This window comes from Alexandromys fortis, unplaced genomic scaffold (genome assembly GCF_014885135.2).
Source record: "Alexandromys fortis isolate MF-2015 unplaced genomic scaffold, M_Fortis_MF-2015_v1.1 scaffold_34, whole genome shotgun sequence".
Lineage (NCBI taxonomy): Eukaryota > Metazoa > Chordata > Mammalia > Rodentia > Cricetidae > Alexandromys > Alexandromys fortis.
This window is the reverse complement of record NW_026067933.1, coordinates 8,039,565-8,065,767: the sequence shown is the minus strand read 5'-3', so window position 1 is coordinate 8,065,767 and position 26,203 is coordinate 8,039,565. Positions and strand designations below refer to the sequence as shown.

At 41.2% G+C, this 26,203-nt stretch overlaps 1 protein-coding gene across 4 annotated transcripts in view; it reads left to right on the top strand.

Moving 5' to 3' along the window:
• St7 (suppression of tumorigenicity 7) overlaps positions 1 to 26,203 on the top strand; it is a 240,246-nt gene that overhangs the window by 168,985 nt on the left and 45,058 nt on the right. For all 4 annotated transcript variants that reach the window (XM_050145884.1, XM_050145885.1, XM_050145886.1 and 1 more), the window contains one exon: positions 15,605 to 15,719. In XM_050145884.1, the coding sequence (XP_050001841.1) occupies positions 15,605 to 15,719 (115 nt within the window). The remainder of the gene's footprint in view (positions 1 to 15,604; positions 15,720 to 26,203) is intronic.

Genomic DNA, 26,203 nt, shown 5'->3' with positions numbered 1-26,203 from the left:
TCTAGTTGTGTTGCAGGCTGTTTCCCTATTAGACTCCGAGGAGGACTGCTTAGGCCAGCTGGTCTGCTGTCAGCCTAGCTCACAGCCCCCTCCTGCCTTGTCTCTGGCAACTCTAAATTTGGAGCCTTCCTGGGGACCCTCTCAGGAGAAAGGCTGCCACTTCCTTGACTTTTCCTTTTGTTCTAGACTCCAGCAACTGCAGCTTCCCCACCCCTCTGTTGTTGGGGGAGGTGTAGATTTATCTCCTTGTAGCATCTTATCTTTTCAGTAGGTTTCTTTGGAGGGAGGGCTGACATACTTGTCTGTCTTCCATTTCCTTTTGGAAGTCCATGGTGTTCTTCCACTGCTGTGGTCGGAGCTGTGTGGAGCTTTGAAGAAGATTTGAGTGTGTGTGCCTCCCTCATGACTCTCCTGGTGTCCTCACAGAGCGTGGGTTTTCTTTCTCTGAGGATGTAGGAACTACTTTTGCCACTTCTGGGATGCAGACTATACCCTTCAGACACACACACACACACACACACACACACACACACACAGGAATTGCCGCTCTGGTCTGGCTTTCCTTTTCCAGCTTTCCTCTTCTCACTGGGGAGCTACACATCCCAATGCTTGGAGTTGCCCTTTGAGGATCCTGATAGAACAACAACCCCAGATGAGTTGTCGGTTGAATTAATTCACAAGGTTTAAGAAATAGAATTAAAGGTGGCCTTACACCCATTCACATATGGTAATGAACTATTCTATTAAAAAAAAAAGACATGACTTTGGAGCGTGCATGTTGGGGAGATACAGGGCAGGAAACATATGTCATCCACTTTTCATCGTATACCCATATGAGTTGGCAAAGAGAATTTTGTTTTGATGATAATAAGATTTTTTTAAACTATGTGAACCAACCCCCAACAACATAAATATCCCCAACCCCAGCATTATGTAGGTGGGGGGATGTTACTGTCATTTACCCCCTGCCTGACCAAGATAGCAACACAGGGTTCAAAAAAAAGTGCGTTATGGATACTAGATATGCATAGGGCCCAGGACCACGGTGGGCAGAATGAACTGTCTGCCGGCCTTGTGCCCTCCCTGGTGAGCAGTGGTACTGGGATTGCAAATGTGGACTGGGGCATTTTGAGGCTGACCGCTTCCTGTGTACTGCTGCTTACCAGAGCTGTGACGAAGGAAGCAGGGGAGAGTGTGGCAAGAGTGTCTCTCTGTAGCCCTTCTTTCTGACAATGCTGGGCAGGCCCTCACCTGTACTGTTTGGCTACATGGAGAGGCAATGGACAGGGGAGACCTGGACCAGGTTTCAGAGGCACAGGTGATGTGATGTTTGGTCGTGTACATAGGGTACTTTATTCTCCACAGAGTGATAGACGCTGTTGTGGGTTGCTTTTGGGTCAGTGCCCCAAGAACTGAATAAAGGGAGTCCCTGGTGGCTGGGGGGTCCACAAATTGCCAAGGCTGAGTAAAACAGTGTAATGTAGTTCTGTGTGCCTGGCATATATAGCATTAAAAAAAAATTATTGCATTTTTTTCTGTGTGTGTGTGGGAGTGGTAGTGTGTGTGTATGTGTGCATGTGCACACTTGTGTGTGCCACAGCACAGTGTGGTGGTCAGAGGACAAGTGTAGAGCTCACTTCTCTGCTACTTAGGAGTTCCAGGGATTGAATTCAGGACATCAGGCTTGGCAGCGAGTATAGTTACCCTGTGAGCCATCTCATGGGCTCTCAGTGACTATTTTACAGAGTACTTGTTAAATAGATTTGATATGAAGAAAAGACTATATACATATATATGTATATGTATATATATATATATATATATATATATATATATATATATGCAAAGAAACCTGAGATGTTGACAAGTTCTTAACCCAGGCACCTTAGCGGAGTCCCACTGCTGACAAGTAACTAGGAAGGGCAAAGTTCTTCATAGGGGTTGTGGGGGCCAAGTTACCCCTTCCTTCTCTAAAAGGAGATTTCAGGACGGTGAGTGATGCAAACCTCAGCAGGTGAGACTCTTATGAGTTATTTAAGTGCTTTTGCATCACTGCAACAAAATACCTGCAGGAACAAACAGCTTACGGAAGCAAAGATGTGGTCATGGCTCCGGAAGCTTTCAGTCCCCACGGTAGAGAACGCACAGCAGAGTTCATGGCAGCCCTCGCAGTGGTGGGGTCTTACAGTGGAAGCCCCTCATTGTAGAAGACCAGGAAGGGCAGAGTGGGACCAGATCAGATCAAGGGGTCAGGCCAGACCTTTAAAGGTCCACTCCTGGAAGTCTCTTTAGAAAATTAGAGAGAGATTTAGTAAGGGAATAATTGGGGTGCAGTGTCCTTTGGTGAAAGAAATGCAGGTTTTCATTTTTGTTCAAACAGGGCTCGATGATGTCAGTCAGGAATTTGAATATGACCTTAGGTTTCTTAGTTAATCTTGCTTTGATTGGAGTCTATTATACAGGATGTTAACACGGACTGGAATTATGTACATTGCAGATAAGTTGAGGTCAAAAGTAAGACTCTGCACTGAGGTACCCAAATCTTCAGTGTTTGAGGATCTGTTCGCTAGGATAAACATGCCAAAGGAGAGCATCCCGGTTATGTTTATGGCAGCTTGACACAATCTGGATCATTTGGGAACAGGGGAACTCAATAGCGAAAATGTCTCTGGAAGATTTGCCTGGAGGCAAGACCGTAGTACGTTTTCTTGATTAGTGATTGAAGTTGGCAGGTGGTCCTGGGTTGTGGAAGAAAGCTGGCTGAGAATGTGACGGGGAACAAGCCAGTAAGCTACATTCCTCCATGGCTTCTGCTTCAGTTCCCACCTCTAGGTTCTTGCCTTGAGTTCCTGCCCTTCTTTACCTTCATGGTGGATCGTGATTGGACCATGAAAGCTGAGATAAACCTCTTTCTTCCCAAGCTGCTTTTGATCAAGAGGTTTGATTACAATAGAAATCCTAATTATGGCAAAAAGGTGACAGCTGCTAAGGTGTTATGGCATGACCTTACAGGGAGGGGGTACCACTACCTGACAGCTAAGTAAAAGTTTTCCTGAGTACACTGTGGAGAACTAGAAGCCAGCTCTGCATTCTCCTACTCTTTCCAGATGTAGATGAAGCAGTAAACCCAGGCCAGTAGCTAACTAGTGTGCATAGTATGTGGGTGTGTTTGGGAATGTAGAGTCATGCACGCCAGTCCTACGAAGGCTCAGTGGAAAGACAGTGGAGGGGAGAGACTTCTAGATGGTTGTGGTGATTACAGAGCAGTGTGTAGGTTAATGTTACAATGTGGCACACAGCTCGGTACTAATTGCTGTCCTAAACGAATCTTCCGTTGATGTGGCTTTCCATACTACCTTGTGAAATGCCTGCCAGAGTATCTGTTAACTGTGCCCCAGGTAACCAAGTGAGTTAATTCCCGAATCATGCTATTTGCTGTTACTCATATGAATGTGGAAGACTGTCTGCCAAGAACAGTGATTGTGGTTTTGGCAACAAAAGTTCTTTCTGACAGAAATGGCTGGTTAGTATGTTTAGCGGCTTATTGAAGCCATTCCTGTCATAGGAGATCAGAGTCATTGCGGAAGGAGAGATACACTGTGTCCTCTTTGCACTGGGCCTGCTTCCAGATCATTCAAAATATGCATTAAATTTTCCAGGCGTATTCCTTATCCAGGGTGAGGCCACACCAGATTCTAAGCTGTTTAGGATGATACAGAAATATTCTATTCCAAGAATTACCTGGAAATTTGAGGAAAGTATCAATCCTCGAGGCTCCCAAAACTACCGTTTACTACAGAGTTCATGGCTGGGAGATTGTCTCTGTAGCAATGGTAAGCAATGGTGCTGTGTAACTTCAGATCTGAGAAGGGGAGCTCTTAAATGCAAGTGAAGAACTTCTCACTCATGGAAGAAGAGCATCTGGGTGGGGCTGGCTTCACATGAGGAGCAAACGCAAGGGGAGGGTCTGTTCTGAACACACTTCTCTTAGAACTCCATGAGTACACAGCTTATATTGATTACTGAAAATCTGAAGAAATTGTCTCTTCTCTAGAAGGGACTCAGCGTTGTTTTGATAAGAGACATAGAAAATTATGTACGTAACCTTCTAGGCCTTTGGGTTTTTGTGAGATACGCGGCTTCTCGGAAGACCACAGCCATGCCTACAACGGTTTCTGTGTGTCCATGAGGAACAGGCGATTTAACTGTTGTCCATACAGATATTGACCACACTACTTTTCAATTGGTGTGGTTCAATATTTCCTTTTGAATTAGTTCTAAAGGTAACATTTCTTGTTCGTGTGTTTCTGAGCCTCTGGAGGGTGCATTTTATAGTATCTGCAAATGGAAGGCTCCTGTGCCTCTGAGGACTCTGTAATTCATCCTTCCCTTTCATGGTCTTAGTGTGGGTACAAAGAACCGACAGAGTGACAGCTGTGTGCTGCAAAGTGTCTTTTCTGTGTTCTCTTTATGCCTTTATTTCAAATTGATTAAAAATGTCAAACTTGAAACTCTAACAAAATAATATCTGCTGTTTGAATATAATACAGGCCAAATTGTTTAAACCTTAATTAGGCTAAGCTTGAATTGACCTTAGTAGGAATCTGGCTGGGGCTCTTTGTTAATTACCTTTGCCTTAAAATATGTAAGAGCTCTCCCTCTCAAGGAACAATACATGGATAGCTAAACTAATAAAATGCTTAAGTAGATGCAAATCAAACTTGAAAGTTTAAACTGTTGTTTTCATCCTGTAAGTGAGCTGAGAAAAAGCACACAGGCTGTAGTTGTAAATTATGTCCACGGAGCATTTCAGATCCAGTGAATTAACTTTCCTCCTTCGGCCATTTGAGCTCATAAACGTTAACTTCACAAGTGCTTCAGATTCTTCCACTGAAACAAACCTGAACTGACAATAGCCAGATGATGTAAAATCGGAGCTGAAATTCTATCTGTGGCCCATCCCATGTTCTTCCTCATAGGCACTAGGGGAATCATAGGAGAGTTGGTGTTTTCGCTCTACAGAAACTGTAATATTTAGGCAAAGCAGGGCATATCAATTTCTTACTGCCAGAAAAAATCAATTAGCAGTGAGGAGAAGACAGAGGGAAATAAATAAACAGAACTGTGCTAGATAGTGAGTGAATTCAAGGGTTTATTTAGAATGACTTGGCTTATGGAAAACAGGCCTCGCCATTTATCATAGGCTTTCATTCGGGCTTGATATGGGAACTGTAGTCTTTTCTTAACAGGCAAATGATGTCGCCAAACCATTTTTGTGCTTTATTTCTAAATAAATAGAGATAGATTATGCAATATTGTGCAACCAAACTCAAAAGGAAACCAGTTATCCCAGAGATAAACAAATAACACATCAGAAATTCAATATACCTATGTCAACATTGTATAAGAATGATGGTTTCATACTTGGCTGGGAGCGAATGCTGAGGTTGAAGTGTGTCCTGTGTTTTAGGTGTATCTCCTTTCTTGCTGATGAAAAAAATGAGCTCAACCCAGAAGTTCACTGCTTCTGAATGCAAATCCATATATATATATATATATATATATATATCATGCCAGGTTGCCATGTTCTTGATTTCTGTAATATGCCATTTCTCCAACAGTATTGGGCTGTCAATGTAGGTCTGGAAAAGATAAAACTTTGATGATACACCAGAAGACTATTAACTAGTCTTGACTAAGCCTACCACCAACCTCCCCACTAAGAGTCAAATAGGGAAGGAACTTACCCTACAGTGGACTTACCTCCAAAATATCCTTCAAGATGAGGTAATAATTTATATAGTTCCTCACAGTAGGTCTGTTAGTGAACCTGTGTCTAATGAAGAATTGGGGCTATAGGTGTGCACCACCACTCCATCTAAGGCTTCTCATCACACTAGCAACACTTTGAGGAGCTGCAGAATCAAATCCTCACCATAAAGGAACAATTGTGCCTCAAAAGTTAATTAATCAACAATAATAGATATGTTAAAGTGGTTTAAGGGCCTGGGACACCACAAGGCCTCACTCTACACAAAGAACTACACGCAATTAAAAAATGCTGAGAGGGGAGAAATAAATCCCTCGCCCCGCATGCCAATTGGTTATTAAGCAACAAATGGTCAGCCCTAAAACATGCATATAAGTAATATTACACAGACTGAACAGGTTCTACTTAGTAATATATATGTATATGCATATATATGCATGTAGCAACAATTAATGAAAAGGGCTATAAACTTGAGAGAGGACAGAGGGCTTATGGAAGGGTTTGGAGTAAGGAAAGGAAAGGGAGAAATGATATAATTGCATTATAATCTCAAAGAAATAAAAATAATTTTAAAAAGAACAACAAAAAAGTCAATTTGCTCAACTATGTTCATAACAGTATTATTGGTAATATAGCCAGAACCTGGAAACAATCTAGATGCCCCTCACCTGAAGAATAGATAAGGAAAATGTGGTACGTTTACGGAATGGAGAATTACTCAGCAGTAAAAAAACAATGACATATTGAAATGAATGGAACTAGAAAAAAAAAAAGAAAAACCCATACTGAGTGACATAACCCAGACCCAGAAAGACAAATATGATGTGTATTCACTCATACGTTGCTTTAAAGCAAGAAGTAACCAGCATATGGCTCACAACTCCAGAGAACCTAGACTATAAAGGAGACCCTAAGAGAGACATACATAGATCTGCCTAGGAAGGAGAAAAAGAAAAGATCTCCTGAGTAAATTGGGAGCATAAGGGGCAGGAGGGAAAGGTGAAAGGGGAGATGGGAGGAAGGAAGGAGAGTGAGAAAAAATGTATAGCTCAATTCAAAACAATAAATTCTTTAAAAAATATAAGAAAACAAAATAAACCTGATAAAAATTAGCCCTTCAGGGTTTGAGAAGTTATGTGTGAAAAGTATTGAACATCTTGAAGACACGATACAAAAAGAACATGAAGAATAACATATAAAATACATAGTCACAATGCCTGGAATTGTGTGGATTTTTAAGTTTATTTAAGTGATACTGCATTTTAGAGCACATTTTTCTATAACATACTTCTTTACTCAAAACTCCTTGAGTTTTGTTCTCATGAAGACTTTAGGCCCCAGCTTGTTCCTTCTGTCTGATGAACAACATGGTATCATGTGAGCAGCCATCATAGTCTGCCCAGTCCTGGATTTCAGCCCGGTTTCCTGCCACTGTGGTACCTCGGCCTCTGGGGACCTGAGCAGGAAAAGGAAGTGGTGGGTTGTAGGGATGGATGGCCTTTGCATTTTACAGCAATCTGCTCAGCTTGCTGTGGGAAGAGATGTCAGACTTTTAAAGTATGAAAGCACTGAGAAGTGCTTTTTAGAAAAACCTTTTGGGTTTTAATTTTTCTTCTTATTAACCAGGGTTTGGCAAATGAAAGCCTGTGGTCCACATCCAGCCTGTTACCTGCTTCTGTAAAGAAAGTTTTATGAGAACACAGGATTTCTTATTCATTTACATATTGCCCACAGCTGTTTTCAAGTTGTAAGTATTGAGTAGTTGCCATAGAGACCCTATGTCTTGAAACACCCCCAATGGCAGCTCTCTGGCCCTTAGGGAAAGAAGTGTTGGTTTGTCCTGCTGTTATAGTATTGCTTGTTATCACTGCCTAATCCTTTTGCTTTAATTTTTAAATGACCTATTATCAAGCTAGATAAATAAGATGACTTCAGAAGGTGCTAGAAGTAGTAGAACATGGGGATTGAGACTGGTGATATTGGTAGATGGTAAAGAACTGGAGGAGATGCCGTGGGACAGACCCAAGACAGAAGAAAACCAAAGCTTAGGTGTTCAACCAAATCTCTATAAAATGAAGCAGGCGCTAAGTGGCAGGGGCTGGATTTCAACTCAGAAACAACTCCAAATTTAGTTCAGTTTGTTTTTCCTTCTCTATAGTATGACTGTTTCCTGAAATTCACACAAATACAGTACAAAGAGAAATCAAAGCATTGTTTCAAAAGCAAAGTCAGTTCTCCAGACTTGGCATTCCTGAGCCCAGAGTCATGATGTGTTGGAATCTGGACTCAGGACTGACGACTGTGTTTGAGTCATAGTCCCAGCACTGAGCTTGGCTGAGTCCCTTGAATTTGCAGCCGTCATTGTGTTGTGGTGGGGTGGTAGGAGGGAGCTCTTCTGCAAAGTGAGGACAGTGTTTGGAGGGTCCCTGCGGGCTCCGCTGGCTCTCACTCTCTATGATGCTGTGACTTTAGGAGGTGGCATTTGATCTGGGCTTTGGAGTGTGGGGTGATTTTGACAGGCGGCCTTGTAAATGAGGGGGAAAGGTATCCAGGTGGTGAAAACAGTCTGAGCAAAAACACTGTGACTAGCAACTGGAGAAGGAATTCTAGGAATGATGTATGCTTGCTCTGTCTCCCAAGGCCGGGCTTTAACCTTGCAGCAAACTCGAAAGCTAAATGGGGTCTGGCGCTGAACTGAGGAATGACCGTAAGTTAGGCTTAGGGCTGGAAGATCCTTCCTACAGCTTTGTAGAATTGTAACTCGCCTCCTCTAATCAGTGCAGGCTTAGAGATTCCACATCATCTGTTGCATATCCGGGCAGCTATAAGTATAAGCAGTATAAGAAAATCCATCAGTACACTGGGTCTAGTTGGAACTCGCAGCACATAATGGGGGATCATAAGCAGAAGAAGAACATGGTCAGGGCTCTGTAACCCAAAGGCCTGACACAGGCCCGGGACGTAATGTGTCTCTCCACAAAGGAGCAGGACTTCAGAAAGCATTCCAGTCATGGAATAAGTACTGTGCTCTGACTAAGGGTACAGCAGCAGGATAATGTTACTGCTCACAGGGAAGCTGGACTGGCAGGCTGCTGTGATGAAGACTCTGGTCAGCTGGAGGATGAGGAGGAAGGTGTCCTGGAGTTTTAGGACTTGGTCATATGGGCCAGGGACAGAAGGAAAGTGTTCAAGAAAGGAGCTAGGAGACAAAGGTGTGAGTGGGTGTGTCCTATCTAAGGACCTGGAAGCCCTCTATGCCTGGAACATGGCCTGTGTGGGCCTGAATTTAATGAAAAACTAGTACTCTCTTCTTAAAAGTAGTTAGTATGTGCATATATGTATGTTGTGTGTGTGGTTTTACACATACCACAACATGTGTGTGTGTGTGTGTGTGTGTGTGTGTGTGTGTGTGTGTGTGAAGGTCTGAGCACAGTTTTATAAGAGCTAATTCTTTCTATACACTGTCACATGGGTTCCAGGGATCCAGCTCAGGTTGACAGGCTAGTATGTTAGTCCCGTTGCTCCCACAGCCATCTTGCTGGCTATGAGTAGCCAGTATTATTAAAAGTGATCAGTTTTCCTCCTTACTGTATCAAATATATGTGAGTATCTTTAAAAATATTAGAACCCATAGAAAATATGGAGCAGGAGATAAAAAACACCTATAATCTCACCAATCAGAAATAATTTTACTTTAGAAGATGTCTGTGTTTTTATACAAGGGCACACAAGAAAAGCATGATCTTATGAACTTATATAGTTTTATTAGTTTTTAACTGATTTAACACCATATGCTAGCATTTTCCCAGGTCATGCCCCTAAAAGTTTTTTGAGAACTTTAAAATTTCCAATTAAAATATAATTATACCACTTATTCCCTTCCTTATTCTTCCTCCAACCCCTTCCATGTTCCCCCTCACTTCCTCTCAAGTTGATATTCTCTTTTTATCTGATTTTTATTGTTATGTACATATGTATCTTAGATGAAGTTGTACGCTTGGACTGACAATGCTCCCTCCCCCTTAGTCTTAGACTACCTAAAGAAACCCAGTACTAGGCATAAGAAACACCATTTGAGTTGTTGGTCACAACATAAGTGACGCTATTGGTGGCGCCCTTGCTGCCTCTCAGAAGTGAAGATAAGCATGTCCCTATGCTGAGGACATTGCACACTTCAGACGCAGTACTTAGGATATTTGAGCTGGATCCAACCTAAAAGCCTCTGTCTTACAGCCTGACATTCATACGACCAGAAGTTATGCAAGCTGGCAAAGAAAGGCACAATCAACAGCTCTACCCATCTGTGATGCCTATGAACTGCACCAATGGCCAACATGCCAGGGTAGCTCCAAAGGTGTGAGAATGGCACTCATATCAGTCACAAGAAGCTGTCTAATTGTACTTAAGGCCCAACTCAACAGAAGGAAATCATGCCTGGTACAAGAAGCATAGCCAATTTCCTGGGTCTAATTAGGACCTGGTCTTAGAGGGGAACTTAAAAAATAATTTTATTAATTTTTTGGGATATTTTGTATATTTTGATAATAATCACTACTCCCTATTCTTCCCCTTAACTCCTTCCTGATCACTTCCACCTTGCATTCACTCACACTCCCGGAATTTGTACTGCCCATTTACCCCTAAAGAAACTAGCTCTCTTTTCCCTAGAAGCCGTTAACTGTCCAAAGCTCCTTATTCATGGCTGGCAACTTATGAACTCTTCCCACTACAAACAAGAATGTCGACTGATTAATCCAATGAGAACAAAACATCTTCACAGTGTACCAAAGCATTATTCTAAAGCACCATACCAATTAAATGTTTTTCCTTTGTAAGAAAAAAAAAAAAAAAAGAATGTCGACTGAATTGATCTTGTGCCGGCAGAGTAGCTACTGTGAGTTAACTGGTGCAGCAAACATCTCACATCCAGACAGCACTGTTTCCTTCTAGTCTTCCCCGCAATAGCACTGACTGTCTTTCCACTCTTCTCTCAAGCTCATCCCTGATGTGTGTGTGTGGGGGGGGGGGAGACAGAGAGAGAGAGATCCCATTTTTGACGGAGCCCTTCATTGACACTTTTCTGATGAGGACTGAGAGCTATGGATATAAAAATACAAATTTAGACAGCAGCTTGATACTTTTTCTGTTTGGCAGAATAATATAGTAGGTTAATTCCTGGGGTCTATGAACTTCCCAAACATGAGTTCTTGGTCATATTTATGGTGCCGTGCATGTGTTTCCTCCTGTGGAGCACTCCATAAATCTACTGGTGAAAAAGTAGCTAACTGCACCCATAACATTCTTGCCACTATTACACTCATGGGCATATCTTATCAAATTGGTTATTATTGTAGTTCACTGGATTCACACTGGCCATTGTCAATGGCTTCCCCTTCTTCCCCTAGTAATCTAAATAGCAGCTTCCAGTACTAGGAAAATGGGTCAGCAGGAAGGAAGCTTCGAGGTCCATATCAATTTGATCTCTCCATGTGCTCTGACCATGGTTTATGCTGTCACAACCAATAAGGTTTTAAGTCCAAGAAGAACTTAACTTCTAATAACCATACATAATAGACAAATGATAGTGATATTTACTATATATAACTGTTTTTGCAATGGGTCACATTTTAAGGTACTTGCATTTTTCTTTACTGTAACAAATAATGTGATAAACAGCTTCTTTGTTAATTTGTATTCAAATCTGACTAGTTTATCGCGATAGATAACCATGTCATTGCTCTGGTGGATTAGTCTAGTCAGACAGGGTCATGAAGGATGATCTTAATGTATGTTCAAAACAAAACTGTAAAATAGGCTTCCAAAGGTTGAGTTGAGAAAAGATGATACTGAGACAAGAACAATAAGGTTTCTAATGGCACACATCAGCTCCAAGTGTGAGGGTGTAGGTAAAGTTATGACACCAAGCTCAAAGAAACGGGTGTGATGTATCTGTTTACTTCAGCGGCTGCAGTAGAACTTGAATGCCATCTGTCCATTTTGCATATGAAAGGGCACAAGGACATGTCAAGTGTCAATAGTGAGGGAATGGACATTGGTGGGAGGTTGATAGCACTGTGCTCCAGTGGTGGAGACACCAAGGCTGAGGAACAGATCTGAAAGGTATTCCAGGAGAGGGAGACTTTCAGCAGGGCATCAGGTGTGTTACTGTATGGGAACAACGTAAAGCCACCAGAAAGACAGTTTATAAGTTGATCCTGATCTGGTAGATGAGAGGGCAGAGCGGATGTCTGCACGGGGAGCTCTTCCCATGGAGATGATGGCCCCGAGGCCCAGCTGTGCATTTTAGCAGTCAGCTGCACACATGCCTCTCTGGGCTTTAATAAGAATCAGTGCTTAAGCTTTAGCAACTAAAACTGGGAATTACATTTTAAAATTATATAATATGACTTGTGTCCTTGATATTTGATTATTACTTGAAAAATTGGTCAAAAGTGATAAATGTTTAAATGTTGCAGCTCAAAATATGTCTTTATTGTCTTGCCAACTGCTGCATGACAGAAAACTTGAGTTCTAACAAGCTTTAATTAGAAAAAGTGAAAAAAGAAATCAAAGGATGATGTCAGCCAGGACCACAGTGAACCAGAACAAGAAATACTTTTATTAGTTACAGAACATCCACAGTGTGTGGGGCTGTCTCATTGGCGTCCTTTAACAACAATGAAAATATTACAGGCCTCTTTCTGGGAGTTCAGACCGTGGGCCTTTTTGTATACCAAATGATTTTGATAGGTGATTTTAGTAGTAAAATTATGTTTTCTGGTTTAGAAAAAAATTTAAAGATGTCCCCAGTAAGTCATGGCTTTTAAATAACAAAAGAATAGCCAGGCAGTGGTGGCATATGCCTTTAATCCCAGCATTTGAGAGACAGAGGCAGGTGGATCTCTGTGAGTTTGAGGCCAGCCTGATCTACAAAGGCTAGTTCCAGGACAGGCTCCAAAGCTACAGATAAACCCTGTCTCGATAAAACAACAACAAAACAAAACAAAAGAATATTCTTAGCAAAGCTAAGATGTTAAAAAATGTTCTTAACAAAGGAAGTAGACAGTCCACACCATGAGTCCATTGGTTAGGGGTAAATTAGCCTATTGTTTTAGTTGGGACTACTGTTGCTGTGATTAAACACCATGACCAAAAGCAAGCTGGAGAGGAAAGGATTTATTTGGCTTTAACTTTCCCATCATAGTTCATACCTGAAGGAGTCAGGACAAGAGCTCAAGCAGGACCGGAACTTGAAAGAAGGATCTGATGCAGAGGCCATGGAGCGGAGCTGCTCATCCACTTGCTCCTCATTGCTTGCTCTGCCTGCTTTTATAGAACTCAGGACCACCTGCCCAGGGAGGGCATCACCCTCCCTAGGCTGGACCCTCCCTCACCCATCACTAATAAGAAAATGCCCTACATGCTCGCCTGTAGCTAGGTTTTCCTGAGGCATTCTCAAGTGAGGCTCCCTCCATCCCAGTGACTTTAACTTGTGTCGTGTTGCCATAAAGCTCGTCAAAACACTTGTACTTTATTGTTATTTATTTCGGCATAATTTCTATCATGAATAGTGTTATAAAAAGATTTATTTTGAGAGGCCATCATATTGTAACTGAGAGTAGTTGTCCATGTAGGGGGTTAGATAAATCAACACAAACTGAGGAATTTACAAAGAACCTGGTTCTCTCTGTTAAGATGCAATTTTACCCTTATCTAAGAGAAAATTTACTAGTAAATTCTTGGTTTTTCCTACCTTCTTGTTTCTCACTGATGTTGAGCACTGTTACATGTGAATCCCAGTGGATTCCTCTTCTCTGTGTTGAGTTCCTTCAGTCTGTTTTCCTGCCATAGGCACATCTCTTGCTCCTTGCCATTTTACAGAACTTCCTCCAGTTTGCCAAGTTCAACCGAACCATAGAATATCTTGCTTATGTGCCCAGCTGATGCTCCCTGTTTGCTGACATGCAACAACTGTGGCAACTGTGGCCTCTCTGCATCCATAGTCTCCAGGTTTTCGGCTCTCGGGATAGTCCTGCACTAAACAGATTCCCACGCCTGTTATTTTGCATATTTCTCTCTGTCTGTAACTCCTCTTGCCTCTTCTTTCCCATGGTCCAGCAGATGACCTTGACTCCTGTTTTACTGAGGTTACCCTGCCCCAATCTCAACCAAATTTCCTCTCAATCATACTACATTCTAGCTAACTGCTTTCCTAGTTCTTGATTTTTCCAGACTGCTTGAAACAGTAGTGCCCCCTTGCCTCTCCTTTCACTCTGCAGCTTCCATCCAGATTGCTCTGGACAAGCGACCAGTAGCTGTTAAAGTCTGCGAGCTGTTTCCATCTTCACCCGGTTTAGTCTCTCTGTGGTATTTGTAGTTACCAAACATCTTGTATTGTTCTGAAAATCTCTTTTAGGTTTCTTCCCACTTTAGATTTGTACAAATTCAGACTCATCATTTTTCTAAACAATAAAAACAAAAAATAAAGCATTTAAATATGACTATTTTTAATCTAATATTAATGTTATTTTTACCTCTAGGGATTGTAGTATGTTGGTGTGTGTCTTCATGTATTGCGTGCACATGTGTATGGGCTCACATGTGCTTGTAGATAGACGTATGTGCTCATGTGTGCTCATGCATATGGATGCCCAGGGTCAGGTGCTGTTTGCCTTGTTTTGTTTTGTTTCACCAAAACTAAAATAAATTAATAAATAAACCTATTTTATTAGTTCTTTGAGAAATTCATACAATGTATTTTGATCATATTCATTCTCCCCAACTCCCAGATCCCCCTCTCTTCCTTACCCAATCAACTTCGTGTCTTCTTCTTCTTTTCCAGTCCTCTCAAGTTCTATTTGTGCTACCCTTGGGTATGGGGCTATTCACTGAAGTGTGGTCAACATAAAAGGAAATGCTCTCTTCAATGTTCTCCCTTTCCCTTACCAGAAGCTACCAGTTGCCCTTAGCTTCTCACCTAGGGGAAGAGTCCACACCCACCTTCTGCTCCAAGCCCCACACAGTGTCCTGCAGACAAAGCAGGGCACCTGCATCTATAAATCTACAGTGCTTTTTACAGAGCATCTCAGTGGAACCCGAGGCTTGAGGCTTGCTGGTTGGGCTAGACTGGCTAGCCAGCAAGTGCCAGGGTGCTCCTGTCTCTGCCTCCTCAGTGCTGTGACTCACAGAAGCAGGCTGACAAGGGTCACACTCTGAGCAGTGTCCTAACCAGCCATCTTCTTAGTCCTTATATTTTTATATTATACAAATATATGATAGTTAAGTATCAGTTATACTGTAAAAATAAATACTCTTTTTCTATGTGTACAGATTTGGGTGTGTGTGCATGTGGAAGATAGAGGACAATGTCCGGTATCTCGTTCTCTGCCTACCTACCTGTACTCCTCCCTCTTTCCTTCTTCCTTCCCTCCTGTCCTTCCACCCTCCCTTCTCCCCTCCCTCCTTCCTTTCCTTTCCTGTTTTTTTGAGATAGGGGTTCTCACTGAACAGCAAGCTTACTGGTTCAGCTGAACTAGCTGGCCAGCAAGCCCCAGGATTCGGACTGCCTCTCCAGCACAGCACCGAGATTGCAGTCATACACCGGAGCTGTGTGTTTGCTTTGTTTTCAATAAGGTTCTGGAGATTGAACTCAGTCCTTACAGTTATGTGGCAAGCACTTTAGCAACTAAGCCATTTCCCCTAGCCTCAAGTACTAGTTCTTAAAATTCTCAACCTTAGAAATCCTTTTATTGCACAAATGTTATATTCCTTAAGTATAAATGTGAAAATATAAGGCATGTATATTAATTATTCCTCTGGTCTCTTGTTTCCTAGTTAATGAAGGAATTCCCCCTCCTAAGCATGTTCAATATTCATGAAAACCTTCTAGAAGCCCTTCTGGAGCTCCAAGCTTATGCTGATGTCCAGGCAGTCTTAGCAAAGTATGATGGTAAGTCCTTGGGTATTTTTATGCATCCGAGAACTCCTTTCTCCTTGATATAATCCACTGATTAGATAGGAATGACAACTTCAAGTGGGACTTAGATAACAGGCTAAGAATTGTCACCTATAGCGTTTGATGGCTATTTTCTAGCGCCTTCAATTTAGCACGTACTGGGGCAGAAACGTTAAGTAACTTATGCTCCACTCTTAGCCTTACTTCCCCCACACTCTGCTGATAGGCTTGTACTCTGGCAGCTGTGTGTCTTCCCTTGATTCCCTCCTGATCAAGAGACAGCACTATGGGGTTGGGCAGCACCAAGGTCTTCCCATGAGGCCTTGCGGGTTCACTGTGGTCACTAGTCCTGTTGATGCTCTAGAACAATGGAGAACAGCTAGTTGCCGTGCACAGGTGACAGTGATGAAGACCCACTCATGTTCCCTTTCCCACAGGTCTTCCTCAATAACAGCTGCACAGTTCTTTGCACGATGCCCTTGAAGGTCTTTTGCCTTCTGGTTAATTCCTTATGAACTTATTCTACTTTGCCTGTTACCAGTGAGTCAGGGAGAGAAACTGGTACAGTCTAGAGAACTTAGAACTATTCTGTCGTGATATCTGTGTGTTTGATTAATAGTATAAAAATTATATACATAGATACCTGCTATGCTTAGATTATCTGTAGAACACCACATTCTTCTGACCACAGATTTCCTGGTATTCTTCAAACACAGAGAGCAAACTGTGTCATTTGGATTTTATTTTTGACCCACAAGTTCTTCCCACGGGGTGATTTTCCTAGCCCCTGCTTTTGTGCTTTTTGAGCTCAGTTATGAGCCTGTTTTTGTTTGTTTTCCTCAAAATCTTGCTCAGGATGATGGGAACTAAAAACATTCAGCCGGTGATGGCATCCTTTGCCTGTGTAGATATGTACACCTCATGTAACAGGATATACATGGCTTGGTGTGGAACTGATTTTAACGTATTTGTGGAATACTTTAAGGTAAACAAACTGAAGGCTGTTTGGCCTTCACATCAGCTCATTTTTATTCTCTGTTTATTCTCCAGAATCTCTCCGTTCAGTTGAAGCTTCAATGTAACTTATACATTGCAGTAGGCAGAATGCTCATATGCTAAGTATCTTTTAGTGCCAAAGGAGTTAGTCTTATGCCATGGGTCTACCTGGCAATGGACTTCAATGCAAAGGTCATGTTCTCATCATGAGCGCTGACCTGCACTCAGTCTGATAAGCCTTAAGAAGTAAAGCTTTAACTAAGAAAGCCTTTGAGATCACAAGTCTCAAGACTCATTTCATGAAGATCTCAGCTCATTATTGAAATCATCAGCCTCGTGTTATAAAACTGATGGCCAAGTAAAGAAATGAACTCACTTGGATTTGTTCGTTGTCTCAATGCATCCCACTGTACAGCCTCCACTCTGCAACAATCAAAAACTGATTTATTAAATTCTGATAACATATGTTCGTATTACTTGTTACAACAGCCTGTCCCACCCTTTACTAAGACTTGGCTTACACTTTGAAACATTCCCTTATTTCAAATGGACAAAATCACTCTATCAAGGCCTATGTTGGGCTTTGTTTATGTTGTGTACCTGGCAACAGAAATGATGTTCTTGTTCATTATTCATGGAAAAACAGTCTCATTGGTGGCAGGACACATACTTTGCTGAGCTGCCTCATTAGAGGCTCTGAGTTCAGCAGTTGTCAATAAAGTGCAGATGACCTAACCCCACTGAACTCTGAGGGGAGTTTCGGTGCTGACTTGGCTCATGCTTGTGTCGTTTACAGTAGAAATATAATGAAGCGGCTGCTGAAGTTATGTTCTTGAGGGTGAGCTGCAGACACTGAAGACTGGAAAAGCATGTCTCCTGTTCCTTATCCCATCCCATGGCATGGTTCTTTCAAGTTCATCCCCCGATGCTTTTTTTTAGAGACCTAAAGGATCTTAACTAAGCTGCTGCTCCTTTATCTGGCCTGGGACAAGGAAGCAAGTACTTTGGAGCGCTTGAAGTAGACAGCTTATGGGGCATCCTGTGTTTTGCCCTGGTTCAAGTTCAGTCATTCTTATCTAAGTTGCTAGAGACAGCATTTTGAATTGTAGCCCTCCATCCCTCTCATAGAGTCACACCCAAAACAACAGGATTATGTTATCTCTGCAAGTTGGAATGTTCTGGTTGGATAGCTGTTTCTGGATGGTTTATGGGTACAGCAGTCCTTTATTGTTTGTTAAGTGGCTAAGTTTTATAAGTCATGTTCTGGGAAGTGATATGAAGGGATTAGTGATGCTTTTCTGACCTTTATAAAGGGGATTTCGAAAAATGGCAAGAATGGGGAGGGAAAAATAACCTAAGAAATAACATGCTTTGGGAAAAAGAAGAGGACAAAATGTATTTCCCCTTGCCTCATTCTTGTTTACTATTGCAAAAAGAAGAAAGTTTGGCTTTGAAAGTTTTGAGTTTGAAAATCCTTGATACTCACAAATTCTTCTTACAACGAATCCTTTGGAAAACTGTCTTTTCTAGGATTGCAGATTAATTTGTCACACTGCCTTGTGATCTGCATTCTAATTTTGATTTTGTCACTGAGATAACGTCTCATGGTTTACTACTCTAAACTTTTGTCTCAAATGCTGCCTTGTCATTTCCATACTCCACACAATGACTAAAGTAACAGCAGCAGCAGCTGTAACAGCTACCATATGTTGGGTTCTCATAAAATGTTGGTCTTAGACATTGTCTAAGCTTTCATATATGACTGTGTATTTGGCAAGCACTGTTAGCTCATCTAGGGTTGTGCTGTGTCTAAGAAGTATCTTGTTCACAGGAATTCCCTAAATTTTCAAAGTAAAGTCTTAAAACATAAGAAAAAGGAGATCAATTGTGAACAATCATTGTTTAAAATGTTGTAAATGTTATAAGAAAGAGAAAGTCAACGATAAAAGCCATGGGTGTCTATCCCAGGTCTACCCTGTTCACCATCACTTACTATCTATTTTTGGCAGTATTTGTAACTTTTTAAAAATATTATCATGGTTATTTTTTTTTGCCCTACCATCACTCAGACATGTTATACATATTAGCTATACCCTCACAGTAACCCTGAAAGGAGTTGGTTATTCCATTTCAGCAGCTGTAAAAACTGAGGTGTTGTGACTTTATGTAACTTAAAAGAACACACATTCCTAGACAACTGTAGAGCTGGGATTCAAATACAGGTAGGGTCAGTCAGATCTAAAATTCATGTATTTTCCATAAATGTAAGTCTTGCTACATTGGTCAACTCTGCTTCTTGTACAAAGGCATGAACTATGTTGGCTGGGGCAGTGTGGAGGCCCAAAAATGTTAGCATACTACCACCTTGTCTGATGGTCAGAGAGTTTGGAGGTTGTTCAAAATTGATGGCAACAATTAGGGCTACACATCCTGACTCAGGATGTGATTACTTGGTTCTTTTGACACTAAGATGGCTCATATATGTGGATCTACTCCACCGTGACAGATGGTCAGGATATGTGAGTATACCTCTATTCCTTCTTTTGTATTAGGAGGCTACCTGGGGAATAGTTGCCTTCAGGATACTTGTCTAGGGTGGCTTCACTACATAAACAACAACAGAATGCTAATGACTTGATGTCTCCAAGTGCTGAAGCAATTAACTGTTGTCCTTTGTATCATGTTAAAGAAGTCTTTTGTTGTCTTCTTCCCTGTTTTGTATTAGCATATAAAAGTATACGGAAAATTAAACATGGATGATTTCAGTGGAACTCCCTCATCCATGTTTAATTTTCCATATACTTTTATACAAAAATATGAGTAAAATAATAAAAAAGAAAATATAGGATTTTTGTATTCTTTACTTATTTTTCTGATCCCCATTTCCATACTCTGGCAAGAGCTGTTTTTGTTGAGGCTGGTCCCCGACAGGACAGTGTTGCAGAGTTTCGTTGATGCTAAATTGCCTTTTAATCATTCTTTAGGAAATAGGTATATCTATATTTGCTTACCTTTCTGATGCTATCTTCATAAAAATATAGCTTTCCATCTACAATCAATCTGTTTAATTTATTACTAAAAGGATTTTATATATAACATTAATTTAATTTGAAATTTATCATATTTTCCATCCATGTATTTGTTATACATGGAATATTTTCACTATTATGAAGTCATGAGAAACTCTTTTTGAATTCATTGTGAAAGCTACTACAGCCTTTGGATCTTTCAAGGAAATGTATAAGCCACCTCAGTTGAAAACATTAGTCTCGAAGCTTAAGATGGTAGTGTTGAAAAGAATGTATCTTGTTCATCATAATCTGTGCATTTCAATTTAGTAGACTCTCATAGCACCAATGGGTGTGCCTGTGCTGACTATGCAATAAGCATTTAGATAAGCTGTTTTTGGTTAATGATCCCTGGGGATTCCAAAAGGCATCATGGGTGGAGTACTTAACCTTCTACATCTCCATTCCTTATGTGGAAATGTGTAGGCCAAGTTTCTGTCCAGCCTGGTCCTGCAGCCATTCAGTCCCAAAGAAACACACAAAGGCTTATATTTCTATTAATTATAAACTATTTGGCCTATTAGCTTGGATTATTATGAACTTGCTCTTACAATTTAAATTAAGCCCATAATTCTTGTCTATGTTTAGCCACATTGTTTGGTACTTTGTAAAAACAAAAGCAAGACCTCTTCTCCAAAGTAACATATCTTTAATCTTAAATTTTGAAGTCCAGGCATTTTCAAAATATATAGGTTGGATTAATCCAGCTTTAAAACTTTCTCAGGCTTTATGTGAAAATTCTTGCCAAGAGTTTGGCACCATTTGTAGACAGAGTTTCTGTCCCAGCCAGTCCGTTCAGTCCCAAAGAAACACACAGAGGCTTATATTGATTATAAACTGTTTGGCCTATTAGCTTGGGATTACTGTTAACTTGCTCTTATAACTTAAATTAACCCATAATTCTTGTCTATCTTTAGTCACATGGCTTGGAACTTTTTCTCAGTGCAGCAATTCTCATCTTGCTTCCTCTGCATCTGGCTGATGACTGTGTCTCTGCTGTTCTTCTTCCCAGAATTCTCCTAGGCTGGTTGTCCCACCTAGACTTCCTGCCTGGCTACTGGCCAATCAGTGTTTTATTAAACCAATATGAGTGACAAATCTTTACAGTGTACAAGAGCATTCTCCCACAGCAGAAATGGAATCAATGCCCAGAGCTTCAGTAACTTGTTCAAGTTAACACAGCAGACAGTTTCCCATGAGAGGTAAAGAAGTAGAATTCATCTTAGTATTGAGAGCTATGTAACACAGATTAGGAGTTGAGAAACTATTAGTGGTTCTATGGAGCCCAGCTCACTGCTCCTCACTTTTTCTAGATTTGATCAACCTTATATCAATAGAAAGCTATGTCTAAAATGGCAATTTAAATTTGAGGATAAGAGCCAATGCTGTTCCCCCACAAAGCCTGGTGTGGCCTATTATAGAAATTAGTTATAGAGATAATAGAACATATATAGATATATATAATCACTTAAAATATTTCTTAAAATCTTGGAAAGCTATAAACAGAAATGTTATTGATTTTGGTTCCTGTAGATTCAATATTAGTCATTTTTCTCATTGGTATGAGAAATATACCTGACAGAAGCCGCTAAAGGAAGCAAGGCTTTGTTTTTGTCTCACGACTGCAAGCTGCCGTGTGGGGAAGGTGTGGCACAGCTGCTTGGTTTGTGGAGATGCAGCTTGCTGCTGTCATTTCTTGCATTTTGGAGAATCAAGAAGCAGAGCATTTGGACTGAAAGTGGGGATGGGTTAGAACCATCAAAGGTCCACATCTGGTGGTCTGTGTTTGGCAAGTACGTTCCCATGCCCTAAAGGTTCTAAAACCTCCTCAAACAACACTAGCTAGAGACATGTGTTTAAACACACGAGCTTGTGGGGAACATTTCACAGTCAGAGCGTACCAGAGTCCTAGCTCTCCAACCTTACAGCAATGTGCATGAAGGAAACACAGACCTGAGCTCTTTTGGACATTTACACTGTTACCTTTTTAGTGGTTGCCCTAAATTTAGGGACATAAACTTCCCTATAAGAAAACGCTACTTTTTTAATAGTCAAAAATGTATAAATGCAGCAATTACTAATAACATTGAGCCTACTCTAAATTAGCCTTATTGCCTGCCAGCTGATTTTTACAAAGGTGTGTCCGGAACATGGTTCTGACAAGAGGGGGTACTTTCATCCCAGCAGAATGAGAGCAGAGGCCGTAAAGAGAAGTCCTTCTGTGCTGAGATTTCAGCTAACAAGCCTTTGCTAGTCCTTTTGAAGTCGGGTTGTTCATTGTCCAAGCCCTTGTAGCCAGCGCACACTATCTGACCATTGTCACTGTTGCTGTGAAATGGTCACCAGACATCCTGCATTTGTGATTAGTTTGTTTTCTGTTTGTCTTTGAAGACAACAGGTGTCTGAGGTGTCAGAGCAGTGAGTAAGATCCATAGTCATCATTGTTGGATTGTTCAGACCGTGGAAACAGAGCCCTAAGGTCAAACAGTAGATTCAGGGTTGGCTACTGCACACACACACACACACACACACCATCTGAAACATTCACCACAAAATTAGGCTGCTTTAGCAAATGAAGGTTGAAGCATTGTCCGTCTCTTTTAGTGACCCTAAACTTTGTCCAGCTCCACTTCCTGAACTAGCTACAATGGAAAAGATCAAGCATGTTAGGCAAGTGATTAAAGAGAATTTTAGTGTGAAGATGGGCCAATGAGCCATCTTCAGATCTGAAAATAATCATCGCCACTGATACCATGAGCTGCGGCTTCAGTCTTAGAAGCATAAGTCACCAAGAGCGATAGGCCTGCAGAGGGAGCTTTGGACTAGGTGCCCTCCTGATTTGGATACCGGAGGTAAGACTGCCAAGCAGACTAGGCCTTTGAGATCACTTAGAACAAACGATGGACTGACTGTCAGATGATGGGCCATGTATGTAGTAAGCATGAGCTCTGATAATGAATGTCATTTCAACAAGGGTTGCATGCATGAGGAAATTCTGTCTCTGATGATGGAGAAGAGTGTTCATAAGTGCACACATCTGTAATTCACATAGCTGGCACACTCACAAACCCCCTAAATTTATGTTGGCTTTGGTAATCCTTATTGCCCAGTTATCATAATTTACCAAGGTAACATTCCTCCCCAGCCAGCCATTACCATCACTGAAACTGCCGCGTTTGGCTCCAAGGCACCAGCCACAGAAGGGCCCTTTGACAGAACTTCTAGGGTAATCCAGTCCAAAAGTTGCAAATCACATCTGGTGTTTGGCTTTGCAGCGTAAGATGAATTTTTCTGGGTGTAGCTGAATGCATGTTCCTTGCTCTTCCCCCTGCCCAAAATTACTGAGGCCATGCAGAATTTCCCGATTGAATCATTGAAATCCCAGACGGCACATTTTTCGAGGTTTTTGTATATCAATCCTTTTTATTTCTTCAGTGAATTTCCCTCTTTGGTTGAAAGGGGCTTTGGATTAACTTTCTTGAAGGTGGGGCAAAAAGACCTCACACTGCCTGGAACTAACAACAACAAGAATTTAAGGATCGGATTTTACATCGCTGTTGTTTCCATCCTACCGTGAATAGGAGGAAAGGTCGAAAGTCTTCTGAGTCCGTCTGCGTGGGTGATAGCATCGTATAAAAGGGCAGTAATAGCGTGTTACAGGCCATAAACAGTTATGGAAGTGAAACAGGCAACCAGTTTTCTCCTTTAGTTTTTCCTTTCTACTTGTTGGTTTAGGGCTCTAGGAGAATCTGTGAGCGCTGCCTTTGTTGAGGTGATGTGAACTTCAAGTGTGTCTCACGGAAGTGAAGTCAGTTTGTTGAGATGATGTGACCTTCAAGTGTGTCTCACGGAGGTGATGTCAGTTTGTTGCGGTAATGTGAACTTCAAGTGTGTCTCACGGAAGTGAAGTCAGTTTGTTGCCAGACAAGAGGAGGGACATGGGATACCATATCTGAACTGCTTGGAACCAGGTGTGTGTTACATTTGGAGACTTGTAGTCTGCAGTTTAGAATTTTTGCCTAATTGAGTGGTCCCTAGTCTGAAAATTTCTAAAATCCAAGGCTCTTTGAAATGTGCTTAAAAGTTTTGGACTTTGGAGCATAGATATTCAACCTGTAGTTGATACTGGATCGCAGAGAATTAATTACTAGGTTAACTTTTTCAAATTTCATCAAAGATCTATTAAAACACATTACGTAGAAGATACTTTTAGGTGCATCTGGATTCAGGGATTAATGTGACCTATTCCATGTCACTTTGTTTTTACTCTAGTATAGAAAGGTGTTATATTATATATATATGAGTATGCGTGTGTGTGTGTACACCTCATTTATGTCATATTTGATGAAGGTTAACCAGTACTGGGTGCACTTATTTTGAACTCACCACAGACTGTGTAGAGAAAGAATGTCTTTTGAGAACAAGCTCTGTGTCCTGTTTGTCTTGGGCCCATGAATAATGGAGTGGACATTTGGAACATCTGTTGTTAGGGAGTGAACCGGAAATGGAGATGCCATTATGGGGTACTATCGTTGGTGAGTCAGTTGGTTTATTTATCTGCTGGATGCTGTCCTTCAAAGCTTTTTAGAATCATAAATATGAGAGTTGACCCCCACTTGACCTGTCTCATGCATAAGAACAGTAATGACCCATTAAACCACATCTTGATCACAGTAATGACCCATTAAACCACATCTTGACCATTATCATTGGTGGATGAACAAAAGGAAACGAGATCAAAGCGATTGGCCTCTTAAATTGTTTTATCTTATCTGAAGTTTCGTTCCACGAATTCTTCTTCAAGATTATTATATTGAATTTTTGCTCTTGTGAGCCCTTTATAACTGGAAAATTCTAAAGTCTTTCTTCCTTAGATGACCTCCTTTTAGTTACATTCTAGTAAAAGGTTAAGAGGAACCAGAAGAGGTATGGTCGCCTTCCTTGTTTCAGGATGAAGTGTCTTCTTCTCTTCCTCCTGTTTCAACTTTCACTGTTTTCTCCCCTACCCAATTCTTCGGCTGCTCTTTAGAGCAGGCATCATGATAAGAGCACTATCAACTTGTCACACATCCTGTTGGGACACTGGAGGCAAAGACAATTGCAAGACACACATCTTAAGAAATAAAGCCGTTCATGCTTTCCTTTTTAGCTGCCATCAGCAGTGATTATTTTTGTCTTTCAGGAGTGAGATTCGGTATGAATGTTGTCAAATTTGTGGGTACATTAATTTAGATTTTGTTCAGTAGACACTGATTACTAAGTATGTTTCAGACATAAAGAGCTCAAATTACACAGCCGTTACATCCTACAGAACACCAATTAAGTAAATATGGGAAGAAACGGCCACAGGAAGGAATAGGGATTGTGGGAATAGTTTTAAACTGAGGTGGAAAGGCTACTTCACCCAGCAAGATGGGAAGAGTTACTTCCTGGAGGTGGTGAACTGAACTGAAGTGGACAGTGAACGTGCTCATGCTAAAGAGAGCATGTGTAAGCTGGGGGCGTGACCAGTATGCCTGTGTGAGAAATCCCCCATTTTCTTTTCTTTTTTATTGATTTTTTCTTGAACTCTTCATTTTTTTTCTGCTCACCCTCCCTGCCTCTCCCCTCCCCCTTTCAACCCTCTCCCAAGGTCCCCATGCTCCCTATTTACTCGGGAGATCTTGTATTTTTCTACTTCCTATGTAGATTAGATCTATGTATGTCTCTCTTAGGGTCCTCATTGTTGTCTAGGTTTTTTTGGGATTGTGATCTGTGGGCTGATTTTCTTTGCTTTATGGTTAAAAACCACTTATGAGTGAGTACATGTGATAATTGTCTTTCTGGGTCTTGGTTACCTTACTCAAAATGATGTTTTCTAGCTCCATCCATTTGCATACAAAATTCAAGCTGTCATTGTTTTTTTCTGCCGTGCAGTACTCCATTGTGTAAATGTACCACATTTTCCTTATCCATTCTTCAGGTGAGGGACATTTAGGTTGTTTCCAAGTTCTGGCTATGACAAACAATGCTGCTATGAACATAGTTGTGCACATGTCCTTGTGGCACAATTGAGCATCCTTTGGATATACACCCAAAAGTGGTTTTCCTGGGTCTTGAGGAAGGTTGTTTCCTAAATTTCTGAGAAATTGCCACACTGACATCTAAAGGGGCTGTACCAGCTTGCATTCCCACCAGCAATGCAGGAGTGTTCCCTTTCCCCCACAACCTCTCCAGCATAAATTGTCAGTAGTGTTTTTGATCTTGGCCATTCTTACAGGTATAAGATGGAATCGCAGAGTTGTTTTGATTTGCATTTCTCTGATGACTAAGGATGGTGAACATTTCCTTAAGTGTCTTTCAGCTGTTTTAGATTCATCTGTTGAGAGTTCTCTGTTTAGGTCTGTACTCCATTTTTTTTTTTTATTGAAAATC